This window comes from Priapulus caudatus, unplaced genomic scaffold, assembly GCF_000485595.1.
Source record: "Priapulus caudatus unplaced genomic scaffold, Priapulus_caudatus-5.0.1 Scaffold1018, whole genome shotgun sequence".
Classification (NCBI taxonomy): Eukaryota; Metazoa; Priapulida; class Priapulimorpha; order Priapulimorphida; family Priapulidae; genus Priapulus; species Priapulus caudatus.
This window is the reverse complement of record NW_014578079.1, coordinates 23,366-46,270: the sequence shown is the minus strand read 5'-3', so window position 1 is coordinate 46,270 and position 22,905 is coordinate 23,366. Positions and strand designations below refer to the sequence as shown.

Sequence of the window (22,905 nt, the reverse complement as noted above, 5' to 3'; positions counted from 1 at the left end):
TGAGTCAGGGATATGGGCGCCCCGGGCAGACGCCAAGATTAGGTCGGGCTTCGAGCCCACCACTGACGCGGCCACTCGGACGACCTGCGTGGAATGCCACTTTCCCCATCCACTGGAGGACCAGCCCCCTCAGAGGTGCCCGTGGACACCGCTGCAGGAGCCGCCCCAGCCCACACCACTGCCGCCGACCCAGCACAGCACCCCGGCCCCGCAGCCACAACCGTACGTGGAGATGATGCCGGGTAGCAAGTACCCACTACCGCCACCTCGCTACCCCCGATCGACCTCAAGGATCGACGAAGAGGACGATAGGACCAGACCGGCAATCTATTTAATAGTTATACCACGTTAACCTGCCTTTTGATTTCTTTCTTCCCTCTCTAGTCTTCCACCGACTTTCACACCGTCCTACCTTAGCCCCCCCCTTGCTTCACTTCTCCCCCTCTCTCTCTCTCTCTCTCTCGTTCTTCACTTGCTCTCATACTATCCTACCATACCCCCCTATTCCTTTCACACTACCCTCACTATCCTTTCACTCACGCTATCTTTCCTGATGGACGATGCTTTGGATTAATATTAATGTTGTGTAGATCAATTTATGTATTTATTATATCGAGTATAGGTGGGGGCGGACATCCGGGAACTTTTGACAATTTGACCGGATGTAGATTAGAGCCGATGAAAACAAACCGCAGCAACGCACCGCTCAATGCACGCATCGCATAATGCCAAGAAACTGTGTGGTGTTTGGATGCCACAACCACAACCTTTCAAGAGACAAAAAACGCGCATTCTTTGAGCTGCCAAAGCGACATCGTAGCCCCGAGAGGAGAAACCGATGGCTAGCAGCAATTAGTCGAGAGAACGAGGACGGCTCCCACTGGAGTCCCGTCGGGTCAAGGACCGTTTGTTCTGATCACTTTGTGACAGGTAATTAGATTCATTTTGGTTTCTATTTCTTACTCGTAGAATCAAAATTACATGTGCAGAGATCCCATTTCCAAGTTTCAGTCTAGACTTACTCCTATTACTACTCGTACTAAACCAATAAATTGGTCTAAAATTATATTTACACCCATAGTCATAGTATTGTCATTGCTACCGAGATTTAGAACGAAGAACGAATAATTCTAGCTGAACTTGAAGAAATGAAGCAAGTGGATCTGAATGCATAAAGTAAAAGATGATAGTCTAGATAACGGTAACGAAAAACTAGTATAAATATTTAAAATTTTGGAATTATATTTCTTCATGGCAATAAACAGTCCTTTGCAGCAGAGGTAATTTACAAAAACCTTTCTTATTTCATTTTTTATAGAACGACCATCGAAAGATTCTCTGCATCCAGATTATATCCCATCAATCTTCCCCCACCGTCCCAAGAGTCAACACACCGCAGAACACAGCTTAAAAAGATACAAGCGTCACAAGGAAACTGCCTCAAAGAGATCATGCACCAAACGTCTTCCGTTTGAGGATCCGGAAGGGCTCGATGTCATCGAAGATTTTGTTCCGCTCGAAGAAGCTGAAGGGCTCGATGTCATCGAGGATTTTGTTCCTCTCGAAGAAGCTGCCTCCATTATTACTCAGACAGACTCTACAAATGAGCAGGAAATCATCAAATCTTTACATGATGAGATAAACAATCTGCGAGAAGAGAAGGAAGATGCCATCACACAACTTGAAGAGATGAAGAAAAAGTACAGGGACCTGCAGCTTTCAAGTTCTGCTATTCAGGACAACGATGCCAAATCACACTTTTACACAGGATTAACATGGGCAGTTTTTCTGCAAACTTTTTATTTTCTGTCCTCGCATGGCGGAGGAAGAACGAAGGAGAGTCTGCCATTCATTGATCAATTCTTCCTAACACTGGTAAGACTTCGTATGGACTTATCTTTTGAGTTTATTTCTGATATTGCTGGTTGTGGAGAGACCACGGTGCGAGACTACTTTTGGAAGTGGATCGATGTGATGTATGCCAAGTTGTCCTTCCTGGTGAGATGGCCAGACAGGGATGCCGCAGCTGAAACACTTCCACCCGAGTTTAAAGTTCTGTATCCACGCTTGACTGGAATTGTGGATTGTTTTGAAATATTCATCGGCAATGCTGGGAATTTGCTTGCACGACAACAAACCTACTCGAACTATAAAAAACACACCACAGCTAAGGTGTTTGTAGCCTGCAGTCCTCTTGGTGCCATCACTTACATATCCATGGCATGGGGAGGCCGTGTGTCAGACGTAGAACTGGTACGTCGTTCTGGTTTCATGTCACCCAATCTTCATTTGCCGCATGATCAGATTCTTGCCGACAGAGGATTCACGCTCCAAGATGACTTTGCGGTGAACTGTGGAGTAGAGCTGGTGATACCAGCATTCACCAGGGGAAAGAAACAGTTGCCTGCCGCCGATGTGGAAATATCCCGTCAGATGTCATCTATTCGTATACATGTGGAGAGAGTTATAGGACTCCTTAAAAAGCGGTATGCAATTCTACAGGGTACTCTGCCAATCCAAATGATAAAGACCTTAAAGGACGAGGCTGACCAAGCAGATGAAGCGAGCATTGATAGACTCCTGAGGGTGTGTGCAGCTTTAGTTAACCTTGGTGGGAGCATTGTATTCAAGGGCTAATGCATTTTCATGTGACAACTGAGATCCTCTTACCTGTTAGAGAACTGTATCATTTATTTTACTTTGAAATCATATGATTGTATCTGTTTCACATATATTTATACCAGATTTTGTTTCAACAGGGATTACGGGTCCTTTGAATAGAGTCAAATTCAAAAACATTTCAGCATAAAAAAACATTGTATTCAGTATGAAATACTAGGTATGTTTTTCTGATGATTTTTTACCCATTCTCTTACAAGTATTAATATTTTATATATATACAAGTAAATATATTATTAAGTAAAGCACATACCAAACACATTGCTCTTACCTGTTAGAGAACTGTATCATTTATTTACTTTGAAATCATATGATTGTATCTGTTTACATATATTTATACCAGATTTTGTTTCAAACAGGAATTACGGGTCCTTTGATTAGAGTCAAATTCAAAAACATTTCACATAAAAAAAACATTGTATTCAGTATGAAATACTAGGTATGTTTTTCTGATGATTTTTTTACCCATTCTCTTACAAGTATTAATATTTATATATATACAGTAAATAATTATTAAGTAAAGCACATACCAAACACATTGCTCTTACCTGTTAGAGAACTGTATCATTTATTTTACTTTGAAATCATATGATTGTATCTGTTTCAACATATATTTATACCAGATTTTGTTTCAACAGGAATTACGGGTCCTTTGATTAGAGTCAAATTCAAAAACATTTCACATAAAAAAAACATTGTATTCAGTATGAAATACTAGGTATGTTTTTTCTGATGATTTTTTTACCCATTCTCTTACAAGTATTAATATTTATATATATACAAGTAAATAATTATTATAAAGTAAAGCACATACCAAACACATTGCACTTACAATTACTTGCAATTTAAAGCAAAAAAAAACAGCAGTAGCATACATAATAAATCTTGTTTCACCCATCGCTTGCATTGTTTTACCCGACATGAGCTGCCTTGCGATCACTGTGACGAGATTCGAATGCATAATGAACAATGCATAAAAACGACCAGTGCGAATGAAACAATTCATACAGACATTTACAAAACATGCACCCAGCAACATTGAACAAGTCATGTAAACTTATTTTGTTGCGCGATGTATTATAGGTGATCGTCGCTTCAACTACGTTCGTTCTATCCTATAACGGCATAAAATCTTAGTATTTTTAATGTTGGTGTAATCATTGATATTTTCGCTGTCAGGTGAGACTATATTCAGCTATATTTAGTTTTTCTGAACAAAAATCTCGCAATAGTCATTTTAAGGAGCATAAACCTTCTTCAACCAAATTTAGCTTTTGAAATTTCACTGTGACCTTGTAGCCTCATACATCCAGGCATGTATAGATTCTACTAGCAAACCCGGCAGTCAAATTCTTTCTAACAGACAGTAAACAAATCCATGTTTAACCATCCTCTTGAGGGTCAAAAGGTTATCAGACACTTACTCTTCGCATGTCAGCAGAAAGTACATTTCATGGTCCTTTCAATAAAGCCATAAAAATGCTAGGTCACCGCTGAAACAAAAAAGTTTTTCAATCGCTCCGTCAGACCATGTCCTTAGAAAATGTCTAAAATCTGCCCTGTGCCCCATTGACCTTTGACCTGTGACCTCCAATTTCGGCACAGTGATGGCACTTCCTACCATGAATGATGCTATACACCAACTATCACGAGCCTAGGTCGAGCCGTTTAGATTTGTGCCGCAATTCTGCATTTCCTCCCTATACCTTAAGTTAAGGAGGGACTGTTCCCCCTTCTTTTACACCTCTTGACCTTTGACCTTTGACCCCCAGCTTCGACATCCCAACTCGTTTTGACGATCCCCCCTTCATTTACTTATTTTTCTTACATTGCCTACAATACCATGTTCCCTTTGGCACCGTCTTCCGTACAGGTCGAATACATCCCAGGTGTACCCACTCAAATGGACAATGCAGTCCATCACATCCAACAAGAACAGAGACTTTATCCCATGCCTTTTGGCAGTAACAGTACAGCTTGTCGTCTTTCTTGCTGTCCCCATCTTCCATATATCGTGTCAGGAGTTCACGTGTGATGTGTCGTTTCCAGAAGGTCTCTAGCCTTGGAAGAATTCCAGTGAGATATTCCTCATCGCGAGTTATGGTCCTATGGATTAGCGAGTCATTTACGTACACAACAAACTCACACGCCTCTACATTGTGCACATACATTTCAAGCTCAACTTGAGTGTAGTACTGATGTGTTTTTTTCAATGTTCCGTCGAACACGAATAATGACTGGTCGTGGAGGAACTCTTCTGGTTGACTGTTCCTTGCTGTATATGGGCACTTGATTTCGAGAACCCTTGTCCCATGGCAGGAACACTGCATGACTCCATCAGCAGAGGCCGATAGCCATGGTTTTTCTTCACTTATCATCAAGCCTGACTGCGATAGTTCAAAATTACTGTGTGTTTTTCCCAAAAATTGTCCTGCCATCATAAACACCCTTTTTTCATTTTCTCGTCCATAAACAAGTGGCGCCGCCCGAATTTCTGTAGGATTGGGCTTTGTGGATCGTAGGATCACAGATGGAGCTGGCTTGTCGGAATCTGTGTGGAGAATAGTGTACGCCGATGAAGCGGTTATACGCCCGGATCTGTGTTCATGCCATATAAGTGACTTGGCTTGCGATCTCGTATGTTTTTCCAGATGGGTGATTTCGTCTCTGGATACACTTAGTGATTGAGCAAGATCCTCACACTTTTGCTGCAGCTCAGTGGAACCTAGTTGCTTGTTGTTATCATTGAAATTTGAACGCAATGTTGCAGGTAGTTGAGGTGTGGGTGGAAGCACTCGTTGCGATTTAAATGCTGCTGAAGTTGATTCAAACAGTGATAGAGCTGCTGGGATATTTGTGTTGGTGTTTAGAGTCTGTAGGAAAGCTTGCTGTTCTTCATCGGTTGGTTGTGTCATCTGCGATGTGGCTCGTCGTTTTCTGTTTGTGTTTTCCACTTTCTGTACTGCTTCTTCACTGTAAAACAGGATTTCGTAAATTCGTGCTGGTTCTACCTTGCTTGAGAGTTATTCGACTCACATGGCTTGCTAGTACAAGCAACGGTTGTCACACCCAGCCGAACGACAGCCTCCAGCTTGAATAGCAATGCTGCTACATGTGAACATGATTCGCCAAGGCTGTTAAAATGTAATGGGAGAACAAAATTACTAGAAAAATATAGACTTTGAGCAAAATCAATTCAAAGGAAACAAAAAGGTTCGGTCATTAAAATGCTGGTCTTCGGGGGATTCAGTAATAAAACAGATATTGCAGTCTATAGATTAATTCCACATAATCTAAATATTAATCTTATAATGAGAGTATAAATACAGTAGAAACTAGAGCACTCGGAGCGCACAGACCTCCGCCAAGGCAGCTGAATTCTCTCAATGTGGAATGTTCACAAACACACAAACCAACACTCAAACATTCGCCGGTGAAAACATAACCTCCGCCACGCCCCTGGCGGAGGTAATTATGAATACATGTTAAATGTAACTTTATTGCTTTCCATGAAGAATCTATAATCCATCAAGTTTGAAATCCATTTTACTTAGGGAGCAAAATCCTTACCCTGCCATACAAGTGCAGTGAGCAGTTTGTACCACTCCATCATTATTTGTTGCCAACCAAGGACGATGAGATGGATCATTGGCTCTCTGCGATGGCCGCACATCAGCCTTGAAGATCATGAATCCGGTTGGAGGCTTGAAGTAAAACACCGTCATGACAAAACCTGCAGTGAAGTATCGATGAGCCTCTAGTGACTTGTAAGCCTTCATTGCTTGATGCGTGTATACACCTGTAATGGAATAAAGAGTAATAATAAACGATGAAATCTACATGTAGGTTTACATAGATCACACAGCTGAACTGAATATTTAGTTTGGAAATTATAATCTTAATTAATATGGATCCTTCCTTGTATTTGTAAGTTATCGTATTAATGTTGTAGTTGGAACATAAATTGATAGTGATCAATACTGATAGACAAATGGCATCTACCTAATTAGTCTATAAATTTTGCATGAAATATGTAATAGTCATAGATGGGTTTATGTTATGTTCTCGTACTTGTTGGTGTCCACTGCACTGGATATAGTGACAAGGTAGTGAGTGGGTTCACGTGCATGTGGGAGTGAAGCCTTGGCTTGAGTCGAGTATCAACGTCAGTTGCTTCCGCAACACTCACGGGTAGGTTATTCCGGAAAAAAAGACAAAAGAGAACAGTGTTAGGTTTGCCTACGGCAAAATTTCCAGTTGGCCTACACCCATTTCGCCAACTCGATCCCAATTCGTCTACGCTTAAAATATACCCATTCCTATTTCGTCTATGATCGGTTTGTTTATTAAATAATGATTTATAAATAATGAGAACACGACTTGACAAAAATAGAAAATACAGGATGAAATGGGAGTAGGCCAAATGGGAATATTGTCGATTCTGAGAGTCGACGAAATGGGAGTAGGCCAACTGGGACGTAGGCGAAATGGGTGTAGGCGAAATGTGAGTAAGCCAACTAGGATGTTACCATTACATTAGCTGATTAGGGTTTGGGAGTAGGGTTTGAGATTTGGCGTAGACTCTAGTTGGGTTTAGGACTTGGGGTTTATCAATATCACCCTTTACTAGAGTCTAGACTAATCAAACTAGATTTTAGTAAGTTCAAGCTGCAGTTTCAAGCTAAACGGAATTTTCCCAGCTGTCAGCAATTTGGCTACAGTCAGATAAATTCCGTGAACACTACTATTAGTACTAGCAAAATAACGATATCGATCGTTATAAACAAAATAAACAATAAACAATAACAAATACAGTAAACAAAATAACGATACGTACCCGGAGTGTTCGTGAGATACATGTAAACATCAGCAAACTGCAGGTCGGGCCAAGCAGTCGGGTCGTTGACCCAAGCATTAGCTGGTTGACGGTAGGGGCATTCGTTCAGGGAAAGGCCGATCGCCGATAGTTTGGTCTTGTATCTCTCCTTTGCCTCACGTGGAAGATTATCCACGTAGTCAATACATCTACTCATATTGCGCTACTCAAAAAATTACGAAATAGGTGTTAAATGGCCCAAACTACGTCCAGAGTAACCTCACGACCATGTAGACTTCTACAACACAGGAATGGCCTCCGTACCTGGTCACTCGACGTTCGGGACAAAGGGCGATGCCACTCCGGATTTGGACCAGGAGGACACACCCGAGAGGATACCAACCCGGCCGGCGCAAACCGAGCTGCTAGGAGGGCGTCACCTGCTCTGGTTATTCGCTCGGGGCACTACCAGTCGGCGCACTGGCGCCGGTCCCGATCACCATATTGAGTCAGGGATATGGGCGCCCCGGGCAGACGCCAAGATTAGGTCGGGCTTCGAGCCCACCACTGACGCGGCCACTCAGACGACCTGCGTGGAATGCCACTTTCACCATCCACTGGAGGACCAGCCCCCTCAGAGGTGCCCGTGGACACCGCTGCAGGAGCCGCCCCAGCCCACACCACTGCCGCCGACCCAGCACAGCACCCCGGCCCCGCAGCCACAACCGTACGTGGAGATGATGCCGGGCAGCAAGTACCCACCACCGCCACCTCGCTACCCCCGATCGACCTCAAGGATCGACGAAGAAGACGATAGGACCAGACCGGCAATCTATTTAATAGTTATACCACGTTAACCTGCCTTTTGATTTCTTTCTTCCCTCTCTAGTCTTCCACCGACTTTCACACCGTCCTACCTTAGCCCCCCCCTTGCTTCACTTCTCCCCCTCTCTCTCTCTCTCTCTCTCGTTCTTCACTTGCTCTCATACTATCCTACCATACCCCCCCTATTCCTTTCACACTACCCTCACTATCTTGTCACTCACGCTATCTTTCCTGATGGACGATGCTTTGGATTAATATTAATGTTGTGTAGATATTTATGTATTTATTATATCGAGTATAACTAAGCAAATCGACTGTTCATATTGTGATTTCTTTATTTGCTAAATCAACTGTTCCTCCTGCTGCTGATATTATTGATATTGCTGCCATTTCTGCTGTTAAATAAAATCTACGAAATATTTTATGTCAGGGAAATACCTGGAAATAGCTCGTTTGGCTTATGACAGTCGTCTAGTTGCCACTTTCTCGTTTTACATATCACCTCTTAGCAAGGAAGTCAATTGTTATATAGGAAGCAAAATACGGTATTACAGAGTTATTACCACGTGTGCTGATTTCGACAGCACCCGCAGTACGCCTATTATTGACGAAATAACTCTATATGCAATGATTCGAACACATGATTCTGAAACTCCCGATAAAAATACAGCTGAAGGTTTTTTATTTATTTTATATTGATGTGGCAAACCAGCCTCATCAATATAATTACCAGCTCCGAAGTAAGGCATGTCACTCGGGGAAATAGCCCCCGCGCTGAGCAGGCTTTTGCGTTGCGCGTAGTCCGCGAAGCGTGCAAAAACGTGTACACGGGGTATTGTCACGCCACATCTGCCATTCCAATCAGAGTGGCTAATCGCGCTTGGTTCTAACCAATGGCAGAATCTCAATCCACCAATTGACCAATCAGGAGTAACTGAGCCATGTATATAAAGAGCTTGCGGAGTTATACCCGCTCTCTCGTCTATGATGTATTCATCGCTGCTGTTCCTTCAGCCGGCTCGATACCGTGTCACGTTCTATTGTGTTACGAATCTACCTATCGTATAGAGTCGATCCGCACACATATGTAAGTGTATTTAGTCTGATGTTTATTCTTTGATTAAACGCGTCGGTTGAATGGCCGATGCATGAAGTAATTCATCTCCGTTGTTGATCTATGTCTTCCTCGTTCGCATCATACACCACGTGGCGAGTCAGCCAAATTCACAATCCAAGAATCGCCAGAAGCACGTAACGACTAGCCGACCTACGACGAGACTGGCAGAGGCTAATGCTCTAGATTGAAGAGGAGCGGCATCAAAGCAAACTGAACGCCATGGACAAACGGGAACAAGAGGACGAGTGAGCGAAATGGGAGAAGGAAAACGAGAGGAATGGGAGTTGCTGGAAAGGAAAGCAAAAGACTACGTAAAAAGTTAGAAGAAATGAAGGACAAGGAAAGATGGAATGGCCATTAAAGAAGTTATGAGCATTAAGCCAATAACCGCTGGCGAGCTCGTCCAGCAGCTAAGAAAGCAATAGAGCGCCACCAACAAGGGAGGCCAAGCAATACTGTCTGGAGAGGCGCTGCGACGGAATCTAGTCCTCAGCTCCAGCTCAGACAAGGTGTCTTCCGACTAGGAAATATAAAAGACTCCTCAAGTCCAGTCAAACGGCAGACAATTTCATGCTTTGCTCACACTCTGCAACTGGTTGGCCTCAAGGAAATATTGGAAGAGAAATTGCGAAAATCACAAAGATCTACACGCTCTTAGGCAAGAGAACCAAAAAAAGAAAGGTTCTAAGAAAGGTAGGTTATATGTTCAGTTTGTTCACTACTTGTTTTTGCATGTATATGTGTTTGTCAGTGTGAAATTAATCAAAAAGACAATTGAAAAATACATAATAATGATGTTTTCTTTCCATTTAACTCTCATTGATCATTACAGTAAGAAGTTGATAAAGAACAAAACATTCTATGTAATACTGCATGTATGCACCATAGCAGTATTGTAAGGCATATCATGTATTACGGGACTATTGTACAGTGATTTTCAAAAACCTTATACTGATGGTCAATACCAGTTTTGAATGATGCACTGGTATGAAACTAAGCCATGGTGAAACTTCTGTTACTTAATTTGACATTCATCATTTTAAACATCAAAGTTATTCAACGATGGTTTCCTGTAGAATAATATATGCTGCATTAAGACTGATACAATCGTACAACAGCATGATTTGCATAGCAAACTTTCCTGCACATTTTTGTTGAAATGAGCACTATCATTATTATTATTTATTATTATTTTATCTAATTTAGTTCATAAATCAAAACTTGTTGATTTTAAATATTATTTGAGAAGAAAATATTTTCAGACAGGCTGATATATTCTTTACTTATGTGTCTCAGTTTTAGGTTTGATGACAAGTTAGGAGTTCGCCGAACCACACCTGCAGCAGTGGCTACTCGATGGAACTCCACCTACCACCAACTCAAGTCACTCACGAAGGTCGGAGGCATCGACTGCAAGGCGTGTGTGCTTGACACACAAGAATGCTCACACGCTCGACATGACTATTGAATCGACATGAGTGGGGGCAACTTGCTGAGCTCTGCAAAATCCTAGAGCCTTTTGATGAAGCCACCAACATAACTAAAGGTAAGCTTTATATTTACTCACACGTTGACCAAAATGTACAACACTAAAAACTCAATTGTCAATTCCGTGGCAACAGCCAATCATGTTGGAGCACTTTCGCTATTGGTAGTTACAATCAATTATAAGCTGCAATAAATTGCAAGGTAACACATTTCCCGCGGATCCACAAGTCAGCTCGTGGGAACAATCAAAACGCATCCCCACGGATCCACGAATCAGCTCGTGGATAGATTATTGGTTTTTGTTACTCTGATTTCCAACAGATGGCAGGCACTACCTACCTAGAAATTAAACAGGGACAGTCTATATTACCCCAGTCTTACTAAAGAATACAATGCTTTACAGTTGATTCAAACGTGAAATTAGAAGTTTTGAGACTCAGCGTAAATTTGGGGCTAAAGTCCGTTCAAGGACGCTATTTGTAATCACGGCAGCTCGCGCGAATGTTCGACATTCTCTGACGGCTAAAGAAGTGGCAGACATATGTGCTGATTCTGACAGCATTATGTCTTATTTGATGACTGACAGTAAGTATTCATCTATATTACACTTCCTACTAATAACTTATAATTTTATAACTCAATTTACAAGATATAATAACAAACTCGGGAAAATCCACCGGTGCGGTGGCATTTGAGACGAAAATGCACGAAATGTCCGTTTTTGCCCTGATTTCATATCAATATATTATTATGAAGGGGAACGTAAGGGTGAGATAACACTCATGCAGAGTAAATGTGTCCGTTTGGTTAGCTTTCCTGCAAAGGAAATGTGGTAAATCAATAAGTGAATACGCGGTATAAAACGCAGAAATCCCAGCGCAGGGCGGTAGGTGCATTGTTAACACCGGCAGCATTGAACGTGTTAAGTCTCATGTAATTTATTGAATAATCCAGACTAATTGAGAGTTTATTGTTACAAGTCTTTATAAATAGGGATTTATTCATTTTACCAATGTTACACTACCAAGGGACCGTACATATACCTTGTGAATGTTTATGGTCACTATTTTTTGGTTACAGGGGATCAACGTGTCACAATAAGTCAGGTGTTGCCTCTTGTACTAGACATCCACAGCCACCTACGGAAGTGGATAGAGGACACGAGGTTCTCCAAGCCACTGGGGACACAGCTTCACACCTCTTTGAAGACATTTCAGAGAAATCTTCGGAACTGTGAAATGGATATGAACTCAGGCAGTGGGAGCCATCAAGAACTTTTTGTTGAGAAAATCTACATTGCGGGTGCTGTGCTGGATCCACAGTACATGCTGCACTGGGTAGATGCGGATGGTGTTGGTTTCTGGGGATACAGATAGAGTCAAATAGAACCTGAAGCATACACTTACAAATATGTCGAATCAGTGACTAAAGATGAAAAGGACATTTTACAGGTATTAATCTCAAAAGCAACAGAGTAATTTAATGATATTCTTTCCGTTATTCACATGAACTTATTTTTAACTTGCAGTTGGTTGTCGAGATTTACAAATGAATTTCCTTCTGGGTAGCAACATATTCTCTTACATAAAGTAACAATAAAAGCACATCGAACATACAAGGGAAATGAACATACAGTGAAAAAAAAGATGGCGGCCGCAAACAACAAATTGATTTTAGTCCTCGTATTTGATGTGTTTCTACCAAGATTATAGACATTTTATACGAGAGCCGTCTCCTGAATTGATGCTACTTTTAACAGAGAAACTACAGGAATCGTTGTTAACTAAAACTTTTATGGTAGTAGTGTACTAGCAAGACTTTTTCATCCAAATTCTACAGTTTTCAGCAAGCACCACCTGAGAACCTGAAAGAACAGTAGAATTTCAACATGGCGGCGCCCAGTCAGTGCAACTTCCTGGACGCTGATCGTAGTAATATCACTAGCTAGGGACATTGAAATAAATCCAGGCCCAGTCCAACACCCGTGCAGAACCTGCAAGCGAGCAGTAGCAGCCAGGCACCGGGCTGTGTGCTGTGAATTGTGTAACGTATGGTCACACATCAGGTATGCAAGCATCACCCCAGCCGAATATTGTATCATGCAGCAGTCACCCGATGATGATGACTGGTACAGCCCGCAGTGTGTAATAGAGACAAAGGAGCTACCCTACATACTGTAGTCTTCTGTCATGCGAGCGCAGCAAAATTTCGGACACTTCATCGCTATCGAATTCTTATCTTAGTCAAATCACAGTGGACCCGAGCACTATCGATATCGATACTCCAAACAACTCTTTGGAGTTCACATGTGCGAACGCCACACCATAAGAGCAAATAGACACAGATGAAAATTACCTCGATTAACTTGTTCGGTTGCGCATGGAAAATCGTAATAATATTATATACGCGCAGCTAAATATAAACAGCATGATAAGGAAATACGTCATGCTGACCGACATGCTGTTTCAAAAACTCGTGGACGTGTTAGTCATTGGAGTCCAAAATTGATGACTTATATTCAGACGCGATATTCAACGTGGACAACTATCGACTTTACAGGAGGGCCCAAGATAGTAGAGGTGGGGGTATTATGGTCTATGTGAGATCAGATATCCCATCTCAAAGGTTGATAGAATTGGAACCTGAAAAAGTTGAAGCCATGAATATTGAGCTTCAGATTAAGAATACTAGGTGGCTTGTGCTGCCGTGCTACCGACCACCAGCACAGTCACCCAAAGTATTTATCGAAAGTGTTACGAAAAACGTGGACACGATACTCACAAAGTACGAAAATGTAATTTTCCTCGGTGACCTAAATTTCAATATGGACACTGGTAGTTGATACTGGCCTCAGTGATGTTCACCGACTAGTGGCTAGTGTTATGAAGATGACACTTCAGCCTACATCAGAAAGGAAACACTTCTACGGTAGCTTCAAAAATTTAGACGAATGTGAACTTAACCGCAACATCGCATCCGTACCCTTGCATGTGGCCGATATTTTCGACGATGAGGACGATGCATGCTGGATGCGGGATAAGCAGCTGAGATCATAGACGAGCATATTCCGATCAAAGAACGTAAATGGAAGAGCGAAAGCTCCCTTCATGAACGGAGCGCTAAGAAAGGCAATAAACTATAAGAAGAAACTTCGCAGAACTTTCGAAAGATCTAGAACAAACAAAAACTTCAGGAAACAACGTAACAAAGTCACCTCTACGAATAGGGCAGCAATACGAGAATATTTCTTTGAAAGGTGCGCAGGAGGCCCAACATCCAAGGAATTTTGGCCCACCAATAAGCCGTTCCTTAGCAAAAACGCATGTGACAGACAGGATATATTTTTTGTCGAGAATGATGCTGTAGTGACTGATCAAAAAACTGTGTGTAATATATTAAACTGCGCGATGTTACGCTGCCCGCTATACGGATTCGCGCGCTCGCCCTCCTTCAGCGCGCAAATTCGTATAGCGGGCAGCGCGAGATGCTACATACAACACCCCGCGGTCGCGTGCGCCCAGTCCCGCAAAAGTGCGCGGCTTAATCGCTCTCGGCGGTCGGGGAACAACGCATCTCTTGCACAACGCCATCTTGTGTACAACTATATGTTTGTCGTGTTTGTGTACATCTGTCATGTTGGTTTTTTAGGCTTGAAAACAGTAGGCGTTGGATCTGAACTATCCCATCAAGAATTCAAGTTGGTGGCAGAGAGCCACTTTCATCGGCTACAACTGGCTAAAAGGAACTGGCTCTTGTACATTCGCTCTGGGCGTAAAGAAAAAAGCTCTCTGCTAGAGATACCACCTGGGGCCAAAGGTTACACCCCCAAAACTTCTTACCGACACCCACTGCATAAAGGCAAAGATGTACATTTACATAATTCCGCTCGTTCAGCTTTCTTCAGAGCCGATGTCAGCTGAGGTAGGTGCAATGTGGCTATAAAGATAATGTAGGAATGTAGATCCAAAGCACCACACATATTTATTACATTTGTGTTATGATGCTTTTATTTTTACTAAACTTTAAACCTTTACTTGTTTTATTTCTGACTACTTTACTCATGAAGATGAATAAATTATAATTGCAGAAAGGTGCAAGCCATCAATCATCACTATTGTTCTATTTCATACATATTATTATAGTAAGCCAGATGTAAATACAATAAGCCAATACTAGTTTTACGTTAAACAGGAGCATGCGCTATACAACTCCTGCACATAGAAGTGTGCTATTTGTGCCGCTGATGTGCCTGTTCAGCAGCTATGTGAACACTACAAGGTGACGCACAATGAAAAGGAAGAGGACGAGCTAGTGGTAATATTTACAGTAGAATAAAAATGATTACTCCATAGAAGAACACAAGATGCCACTGTCATATGATGCTGCATCACTAATTAGTTATGATATGTAAATTATGTTCTTAATTACTGGTACAATTTGAGTTGTTTAGTTATGATGATACCGGTAATTTGTTTACACTCCCTATTAGAATAATTTCTTTCATTGCCCGTGATATAAAAATGGCTCAAGTGCATAATGGCAATTGTTCATACGCTTCACAAAGGATTCACTTCAAATCGCTCTAACATACAGGAAGGTCAGACATGCATGAACGAGTACCTAGCACGTCCACCTAAAAGAAAACTGCCGCACGTAGACAGTGACTTGGACAGTTCATTGCCGGACCTGGTAAAAAACCTTGAGTTTCTCTGCATTTAGTAATCAGTGAAAGCATATGATACACATTTTATTCTATTTCAGGCATGAATATATTTTTCCTATTTGAAAACATAGTACAAAAACCTGGTCAATTAAATTGTCGTAAATTCTCTATATTAAAATCTATAGAACTATCATGCTTTAAGACAGCTAAAGGCAAGAAATACATTACTTCTGTAGCCATGGGTATTTCCTAATACAGACAAAATATTTTCAGCCAAAGCGGTCATGTCGTAGGAATCCACAACCAGAAGTTATTATAGCTGAATGCCCAGTGTGTGCCAAGATGTTTAAAACTACCATGATTGAGGAACATGTTGATATGTGCCTTAAGCCCGCCGCACACGCTGTGGAACGTGCTGTGCCATCGTCCACACGTTTTGATGGAGTTGTCTGTTGCAGGGCAGAACAAGGACACACCATTAGATGTAGATATTGATCTGCCAGTAGCATTGCTCTTGTCGACACTTGAAGATGTTCAAACATTAGAGACATCCTTGGAAGACCAAGTTTTGACAAAGAAATTGGTACGTAATGTGGAAAAATACCATGGAAATAAGATGGATGATTTAATAGTAAAGCAGAGATTGCACTTGACACTGGACTTCACTGGATTGGGCATGCTAAAACCAATATGTTGAGTCAGAAAGTCAAAGTACAGGACCATAAACGTGTCCAAGGTAGCATGCTGAAATTTGCTGTTCTGCTTTAGATGGAACCCTACACACCCAAAGATAAATGCCATTTTAACAAACTTTTCAATTGAAATCAAACACTGTTGTTGAATAACAATACATATAGTTCACCTGAGACACTCCAAGTTAAGCTATTTCTGATGCATGTCTCTGTACTGTGGAATGAATGGCCAACTTGGTGTGGATTCATTAGGTAGCCACTATTTCATCGCTTTAAAAAGTGTGCATACAATATTTATGATCCCCGACTACTAGTAACTGTATGCTTGCAAAGTGGTCTGCAAGTGGAAGTACCTCGACATACCATTGCTTTGAACTCAATCCAGCACAATCAAAAGCATATTTTATTTTATATTTAGGTGCAAAAGCTTTCTTAGCTCGGTGGTGGTAAGGACATTGCCAGTACAACAAAAGCTACAATGAGTACGGTCATGACTGCAGAATTGGCTCGTCGATACAATTGGACTGGTGCTAACGACAAAGAAGTGTTCCAGAAACTCCATTTAGTTAAAGTTATCCTGAGTAAGTATGTGTGTGGTTTGCCACAATCAATGTTTGTTGACTGTTGAAGCTGGACAGCCCCTTTCACGGCTGCTTCACCTCTGTATACTTGTGCTCATTTATTTCTTGCGAGAATTTAAACACGTACAAACCACTTCTGAACAGTAATTTGTATACAATGATATAACAACAATCTGTGCAAAAATTAAAACGTTTTGTGGTAACAAATGTGAATAAGAAGCCTGTGAAGTTCATGAAAAACTGGTTATAGCACCCCCAACGGCGAGATCTCCATAGACTTACAGATAAAATATCCCTCACTTGAAAAATACCTATATGTTGAAAATATCAAGATGGAATTTCCAAAAATTTGGACAGGATTTAATTATGGCATGCATGTATTTCATCCAGTTGTCAAAAGTGGCATGAATGGCCTTTAATTTGTTTCATGACACAATTTTATTATTAAACGAGTGCCTTAAAACAGCCATGCTTCACAAGGATCATCTCATATGTCTGTATGTATTCACACCTGCCAATTTTCAGTTGTATTTATTGTTACCCAGAAAATGAGAAAAGTTCACATTCAGCTTGAGTTAGGAATGTATGGTCTTCTACATTTTGTGGGCGTTAGCTGCGAAGGAATTTAATTAGTGCTTAGAGGGCTAGCGTTGTGGAATAATTTCACACAGACCTACTTGCTTTTACAGGAGCAGTACGGCACAATCCAAAAACTAAAGATGCCACCAGGGAGGATATCAATGAGGCCATTGCAAATTTTCTGTACAATTCGAGGGACAGAAATGGAGGACGAAAAGCAAGGCGTGTACCAAATCGACGAGCTATGGCAGAGGACAATCTGGACATTCAGGAGAATCGTATTAATGGTGATCAGGCTGATGACGAATTGTGAGCACTAGAATAATTACCCGCCACGCCGTTTGTCTCATCGCGATTGAGTAAAAACGATACACAGTCAAATACACGCACATACACACACAAATCGTTTTTTGTGAGGATATTTTATTTTTGGGGAGGGAATTTTGCATTTTTTTAATTGTTATTCGTGTTATGCCCATCTTATTATTATTATTATTATTAGTAGTAGTAGTAGTCAGGGGCGTAGCCAGGATTTTCAAAGTTGTAGGCACGACTATCTGAGCGGAGCGCCACCATCGGTTGGCGCGGAGCGCACAAGAAAAATTTTGGTTTTACAAACCCTCCAGATGGCCGGAAACGGCCCTTCCCGAGTGTTCATTCTGGTTCCCTGGCCTCTTGCTAACTTGAGACACCTCATTCAATATCACTTTTAAACCCAAAAAACACAAACGAGTTAAAATAGTGTTACGAACGAGTTAAAATGTTAAAAAACTGACAAGATCGGATCCAAGTCTTTTTCGGCGGGTAGAGTGTTGAATGAAACGGCACGCGATAGAAATGACAGCCTAGATGACAGAAGAATAGGTCACCTAATTTAGCCATATTCTTGCTACGTTCATTTCAATAGTTTTTCCTGCCTAGACCCTTAAACACGTCCAGCAAGCTTATGGATTTGAATTATGGGTGTTTAAAAAAAAAAGATAACTTGGCCAAAAAAAGTGTAGGCCCGGGCCTACAGTGCTACATACTGGCTACGCCCCTGGTAGTAGTAGTAGTAGTTGTTAGGAAATTAACCCAGTGTTCACAGCAAACTCATTGTCGATGTCACACACCCCTGCAGTCTAACCCTATAGATTGACACATACGGCATATATGCGAGTCTATCTCGAGACCTTACGTCAAAGTCTCTGTCGTGCACGTAACTCATTAGATAAATTATTTCTGTAAATGAATGAAGTAAGACTGTAGTGTGACATATGATTGGCTTTAACACAGTTCAGGTCCAATTAATGTCAAATTATTACTTCAGCCCGTATCAATCTACCAATGTATTACGCGAGATCGTTATTTCTACGTGTCGGTGGGCACTGTACATTTCTTATGCTTTGAGGAATTTTGGTGCCATGAGTACACCTTGTGTTAAGGGGTGGACACACTAGCCAATTTTTCATGCAGCTGAGTCTGGAGCTCTGCGGACACACTACGCGGCCGAGTCTGAGTCCGAGTCTGCGCCACCCGAGTCCGCGCCACCCGAGTCCGAGTTCAGTTTTGATAAAAGAAAGGGAAAAAATCTAAAAAAGGGAACAAATCGGGAAAAAAGGAAAAGGAAAAAAGGGAAAAATAGGAAAAATCGCAACAGTGCATCGTAGACATTCGAAAATGTATAGTCAGCCGAAAACAGAGACGAGTCATACGAAACGTGTCAAAGTAACGGATCCATTTGTGTTTTACGAGAATGACATGGCTTGTTGAACCAAATGAGAGTGCTAGTCCCTTCAAAGTGGTAGAAGAAGAGAAAGAAGTGGTAGAAAAAGCGAAAAGGGACGAAGTGATAGCAGATTCAAACCAAAAGGACAAGAATCTTAATCGAGCCACTGAAAACGTTACAAGATTAGACCGTGTATCTAGAAAACCTAGGAGTTTTAGTTTTAAATTCTTGTAAACTGCGTGTTACAATATGTACAGTTGTGTACTATGTATTTAGTGGCCTCGAGCCGGCCTCGACCCGAGTCCTCAAGTCCGGAAAGCTCGAGTCTGAGTCCGAGTCCGAGTCATTGCACTCAGAGGCCAAGACCGAGACCGAGACCAAGGAAAACGGTCTCGAGGCCGGTCTCGAGGCCAAGACCGGCCTCGAGACCTACAACCCTGCATGTGACAACTAATTATGATTTGATTGGCTGATAAATTGTACAATCGGCCGACTAAATCACAGACCCGGGCACACTAAGCGATTGCAGCCGGCCGGCCTAAATAATTATCAAACATGATTGATACGGCCGGCTCGAAAATCGACCGCGACTGCGACTGGGAGACTAGACACACTAGTCGATTTTTCATGCGGTCTCGCCGGCCGGCTGAGTTGGCCGGCTCGACCGCACGAAAAATCGGCTAGTGTGTCCACCCCTTTTACCATTTGAACCCTGGAAGCCGATATTTTGGCTTGCGCACATAATACAATAACCCGAGATGCCGATATTTCGGCTTGCATGTGTCGCGCTGTTTGTTTGGCTAGCCATGCACTGTATGCAGCCAATCAGCGTTCTGTTTACATATTAGTGCGGTTTCCTTCCGGATTGAAAGATTTCAGGGAAAATTTCGGCAAATTCAGAGCGTTTTTATCGTTTTTTGTTGTCAAAAAGGAGCAAAATAATGAAACGAAGGTTTACACTTGATCAAGTAGTTGCGCTGCTTGATGTGTCAGACTTGGATGAGGATATTGGCGCACAGCAATATGATCACAGCGATGATTTTCAGTCAGAAAGTGACTCCGATAGCGTGAGAAATACTAATCCTACTACTACTACTAGTAATAATAGTCTTTCTGCAACTTCTTCGCATTCGGATATGTCAGATGGTGGAGGCAATGACAATTTGGCGGCTGGGGTAGATGACAATTGGCGTAGCCCCACTCCCCCTCCCTCTCCACGTGCTAGGAGGGGTGTTAGAATAAGAGAAAGGCCAGTTCGTGCCCGTGGTCAACGTGGAGCAAGGGGTGGCGGTGGACCACGGAGAGAGGCTCGTGGTCGTGGAGCAGGCGATGGAGGTCGTTGCGGCCGTCGTGGCGGTGGTCACAATAATGACCAGCTTTTGGTAGACGATTGGACAAAAGATCCTGCTACACACAATGAGCCTGTTTTCTCTCCAAATATAAACCCTGGTGACAGAAACTTACCCAATATTTTTGATAATGAGACAACGCCAGTCAGATGTCTCAAATTATTTTGGACTGATGACGTGTGGCAGTTGTTTGTCGACGAGACAAACAGGCAAGCACAGTATGTAAAAATTGCAACACCACATAATTATGCAGCCAAGACCTTCGCTCCTGTAACTGTAGAGGAGATGAAGGCATTTTTTGGTTTACGTATAGCGATGGAAATGCTAGTACACAAGAATCGCTATGAGCAGTATTGGCGGACAAAAAAATTGTCTTCTTACTGAAACGCCAGGATTTACGCAAGTAATGACTATCGTTTTCTTGCTATTTGGAGATTTCTGCACTGCGTTGATGAAAACAGTCCTATTTTAGACAAGACAGACAAGATTTACAAAGTCCGACCTGTGCTCACTTACTTACTCGAGATATTTCGTCACTTCTATGTTCCGGAACAGGAGCTATCGTTAGACGAGGGAATGATACCGACAAAAAATTCCCTGTCTATCAAGCACTATATAAAGTCTAAACCAATCAAGTGGGGTATAAAGTGCTTTATACTTTGCGAAAGTAAAACAGGATATATTGTTGATGCAGAAGTGTATACCGGCAAAGTTGATGACCCGAACACCATAGTTGACTTGGGAGCTACAGGTAACGTCGTTGTCAGACTTTGTACACATTTCGGCAACCAGAATTATAGCCTGTACCAAGATCGGTTCTATAGTGGTGTTAATTTGGCTGAATATCTGCTGACTATAGGTGTGTTATGTTGTGGAACTATTGTCAAGGGTAGAAAGAGATTTCCAAAAACACTCAAAGAAAAAAATGGATCACGGGACGTCAGTGTTAGTCTATAACGGAAAGGTGGCGGCTATAGTGTGGGGCGATAAAAAGCCTATATTTCTTGACAACAGCACACGTATCAGCATTAGATGAAACCGTTCTGCGATATGATGCCACGACACACAGGAGAATAGAGATTCAGTGCGCGAAAGCAGTGAAACGTTACAACATGTATATGGGTGGCATCGACAAAAATGACCAGCTGGCAAAGTTGCATCAACGCCGGCGGCACTATCGTTGGCCTCGCAGACTGGTCATGAATTTTTTTATGTGGGCCGTATTCAACTGCTACGTAATCCATAATACTCTGTCACCAAGTTGCTGGAAGGAGAACAGTTACATTCAACATGTTTCTTGAACAAGTGTGTAACGAACTAGTCGGTGATTATCGATGCCCTAGCCCAGTCGTCCGTGGCCGTAGTCTAGAATCTGCAAGCCAAAGCCGTCTGATAAATCATGGTGATAATCCAATTCACCTAGCAGAGCGTGCAGTGGGTGCAACTGAATACAACAAGTGTGTTGTCTGCATTGAGAGGTACAAGAAAGCCAGAGAAGCAATCCCAAATGCGCCAAATAAGGATTTGCCAACTCAACGAAAAACTGTTTATAAGTGTGCAGCATGTGACGTCTTCTTATGTATTGCAAGTGGAAATGAAAACTGCTTCAGGACTTCCCACACCTTAGTTCAGTACTGGAGATAAGGTGTGACATCTGTTTTGTACATTTATGCTAACACTGGTTGTTAGGCTGCACTTTTATACAGTAGTTTGAATGTGAGAAAACAGGGGCAAAAATAGGGGGCCTTTAAAACTCCCAAAATATTGCAGAAGTGCAAAATAACAATAAAAAAGCTATTTTTATGTTACATTATGTTTTTATTTGTAGGATAAGTTCATTTTCAGCAATAAAAAACAATTTGAACATTTTTCGTAATTTTTGCTGGGGAGCTCAGGGTCAGGGTCATATAACGCTGGGGAGCTCAGGGTTCAAAAGGTTAACCAACAATATATTATGCAAAACAAAAAGCATCAACTTTAAAAACTATTATACAGCACTATTGATGCTCTTGGTTTTTTTGCTTTTTTTTTTTTGCTTGGAGGTTTGCACATCAAGACAATAGGGAACAGCAGCGTACTATCCACCAGGGCGGCAGCACTGTTTTATAGGAACTTCCTCTGTTTACTTCTTGGTTCAGTATTTCACTATCAATTGAGTATTTTTACAGTGGAAAATGCCTCTATACTGTGCTGTGCCACTCTGCAACAGTAGAACAGGGTGTCACACCTTTCCTAAGGATCCAGACCTTAAATTGAAGTGGCAGGTTGCCATTAAACGTCTTGAACCGGGCACGACAAAACTATGGGAACCAGGAAAGTGGGCTGCTATTTGTACAAAACATTTTACATCGGATTCGTACAGGACGCCAGGATATATAGGTGAGTCAATTAATTTTATAAATATAATT

The 22,905-nt window shown here is 41.8% G+C and overlaps 2 protein-coding genes across 3 annotated transcripts; one reads left to right on the top strand and one right to left on the bottom strand.

The window, feature by feature from the left end:
• The first annotated feature begins 623 nt into the window (after nucleotides 1-623).
• Nucleotides 624-2,812, top strand: LOC106814985. 2 transcript variants are annotated; one of them, XM_014819386.1, is made up of 2 exons: nucleotides 624-930; nucleotides 1,319-2,812. In XM_014819386.1, exons 1-2 carry the CDS (start codon nucleotides 726-728, stop codon nucleotides 2,635-2,637), a joined length of 1,524 nt encoding a protein of 507 aa, XP_014674872.1. In that variant the 5' UTR covers nucleotides 624-725; the 3' UTR covers nucleotides 2,638-2,812. The 2 variants fall into 2 exon arrangements, with proteins under 2 accessions (XP_014674872.1, XP_014674873.1); XM_014819387.1 differs by lacking the exon at nucleotides 624-930 and adding an exon at nucleotides 948-1,201.
• Nucleotides 2,813-4,431: 1,619 nt separating this feature from the next.
• On the bottom strand, nucleotides 4,432-7,435 carry LOC106814988. Its single transcript, XM_014819389.1, has 3 exons — nucleotides 6,751-7,435; nucleotides 6,250-6,478; nucleotides 4,432-5,813 (listed from the first exon to the last, which is right to left on the bottom strand). Exon 3 carries the CDS (start codon nucleotides 5,592-5,594, stop codon nucleotides 4,491-4,493), a length of 1,104 nt encoding a protein of 367 aa, XP_014674875.1. The 5' UTR covers nucleotides 5,595-5,813; nucleotides 6,250-6,478; nucleotides 6,751-7,435; the 3' UTR covers nucleotides 4,432-4,490.
• Nucleotides 7,436-22,905: the final 15,470 nt, after the last annotated feature.

Coding starts and splice junctions, on each gene's coding strand:
- LOC106814985 (XM_014819386.1), top strand. CDS start 726: ATGCCAAGAAACTGTGTGGTGTTTGGATGCCACAACCACAACCTTTCA. Junction 931..1,318: donor TTCTGATCACTTTGTGACAG/GTAATTAGATTC, acceptor CATTTTTTATAG/AACGACCATCGAAAGATTCT.
- LOC106814988 (XM_014819389.1), bottom strand. CDS start 5,594: ATGACACAACCAACCGATGAAGAACAGCAAGCTTTCCTACAGACTCTA.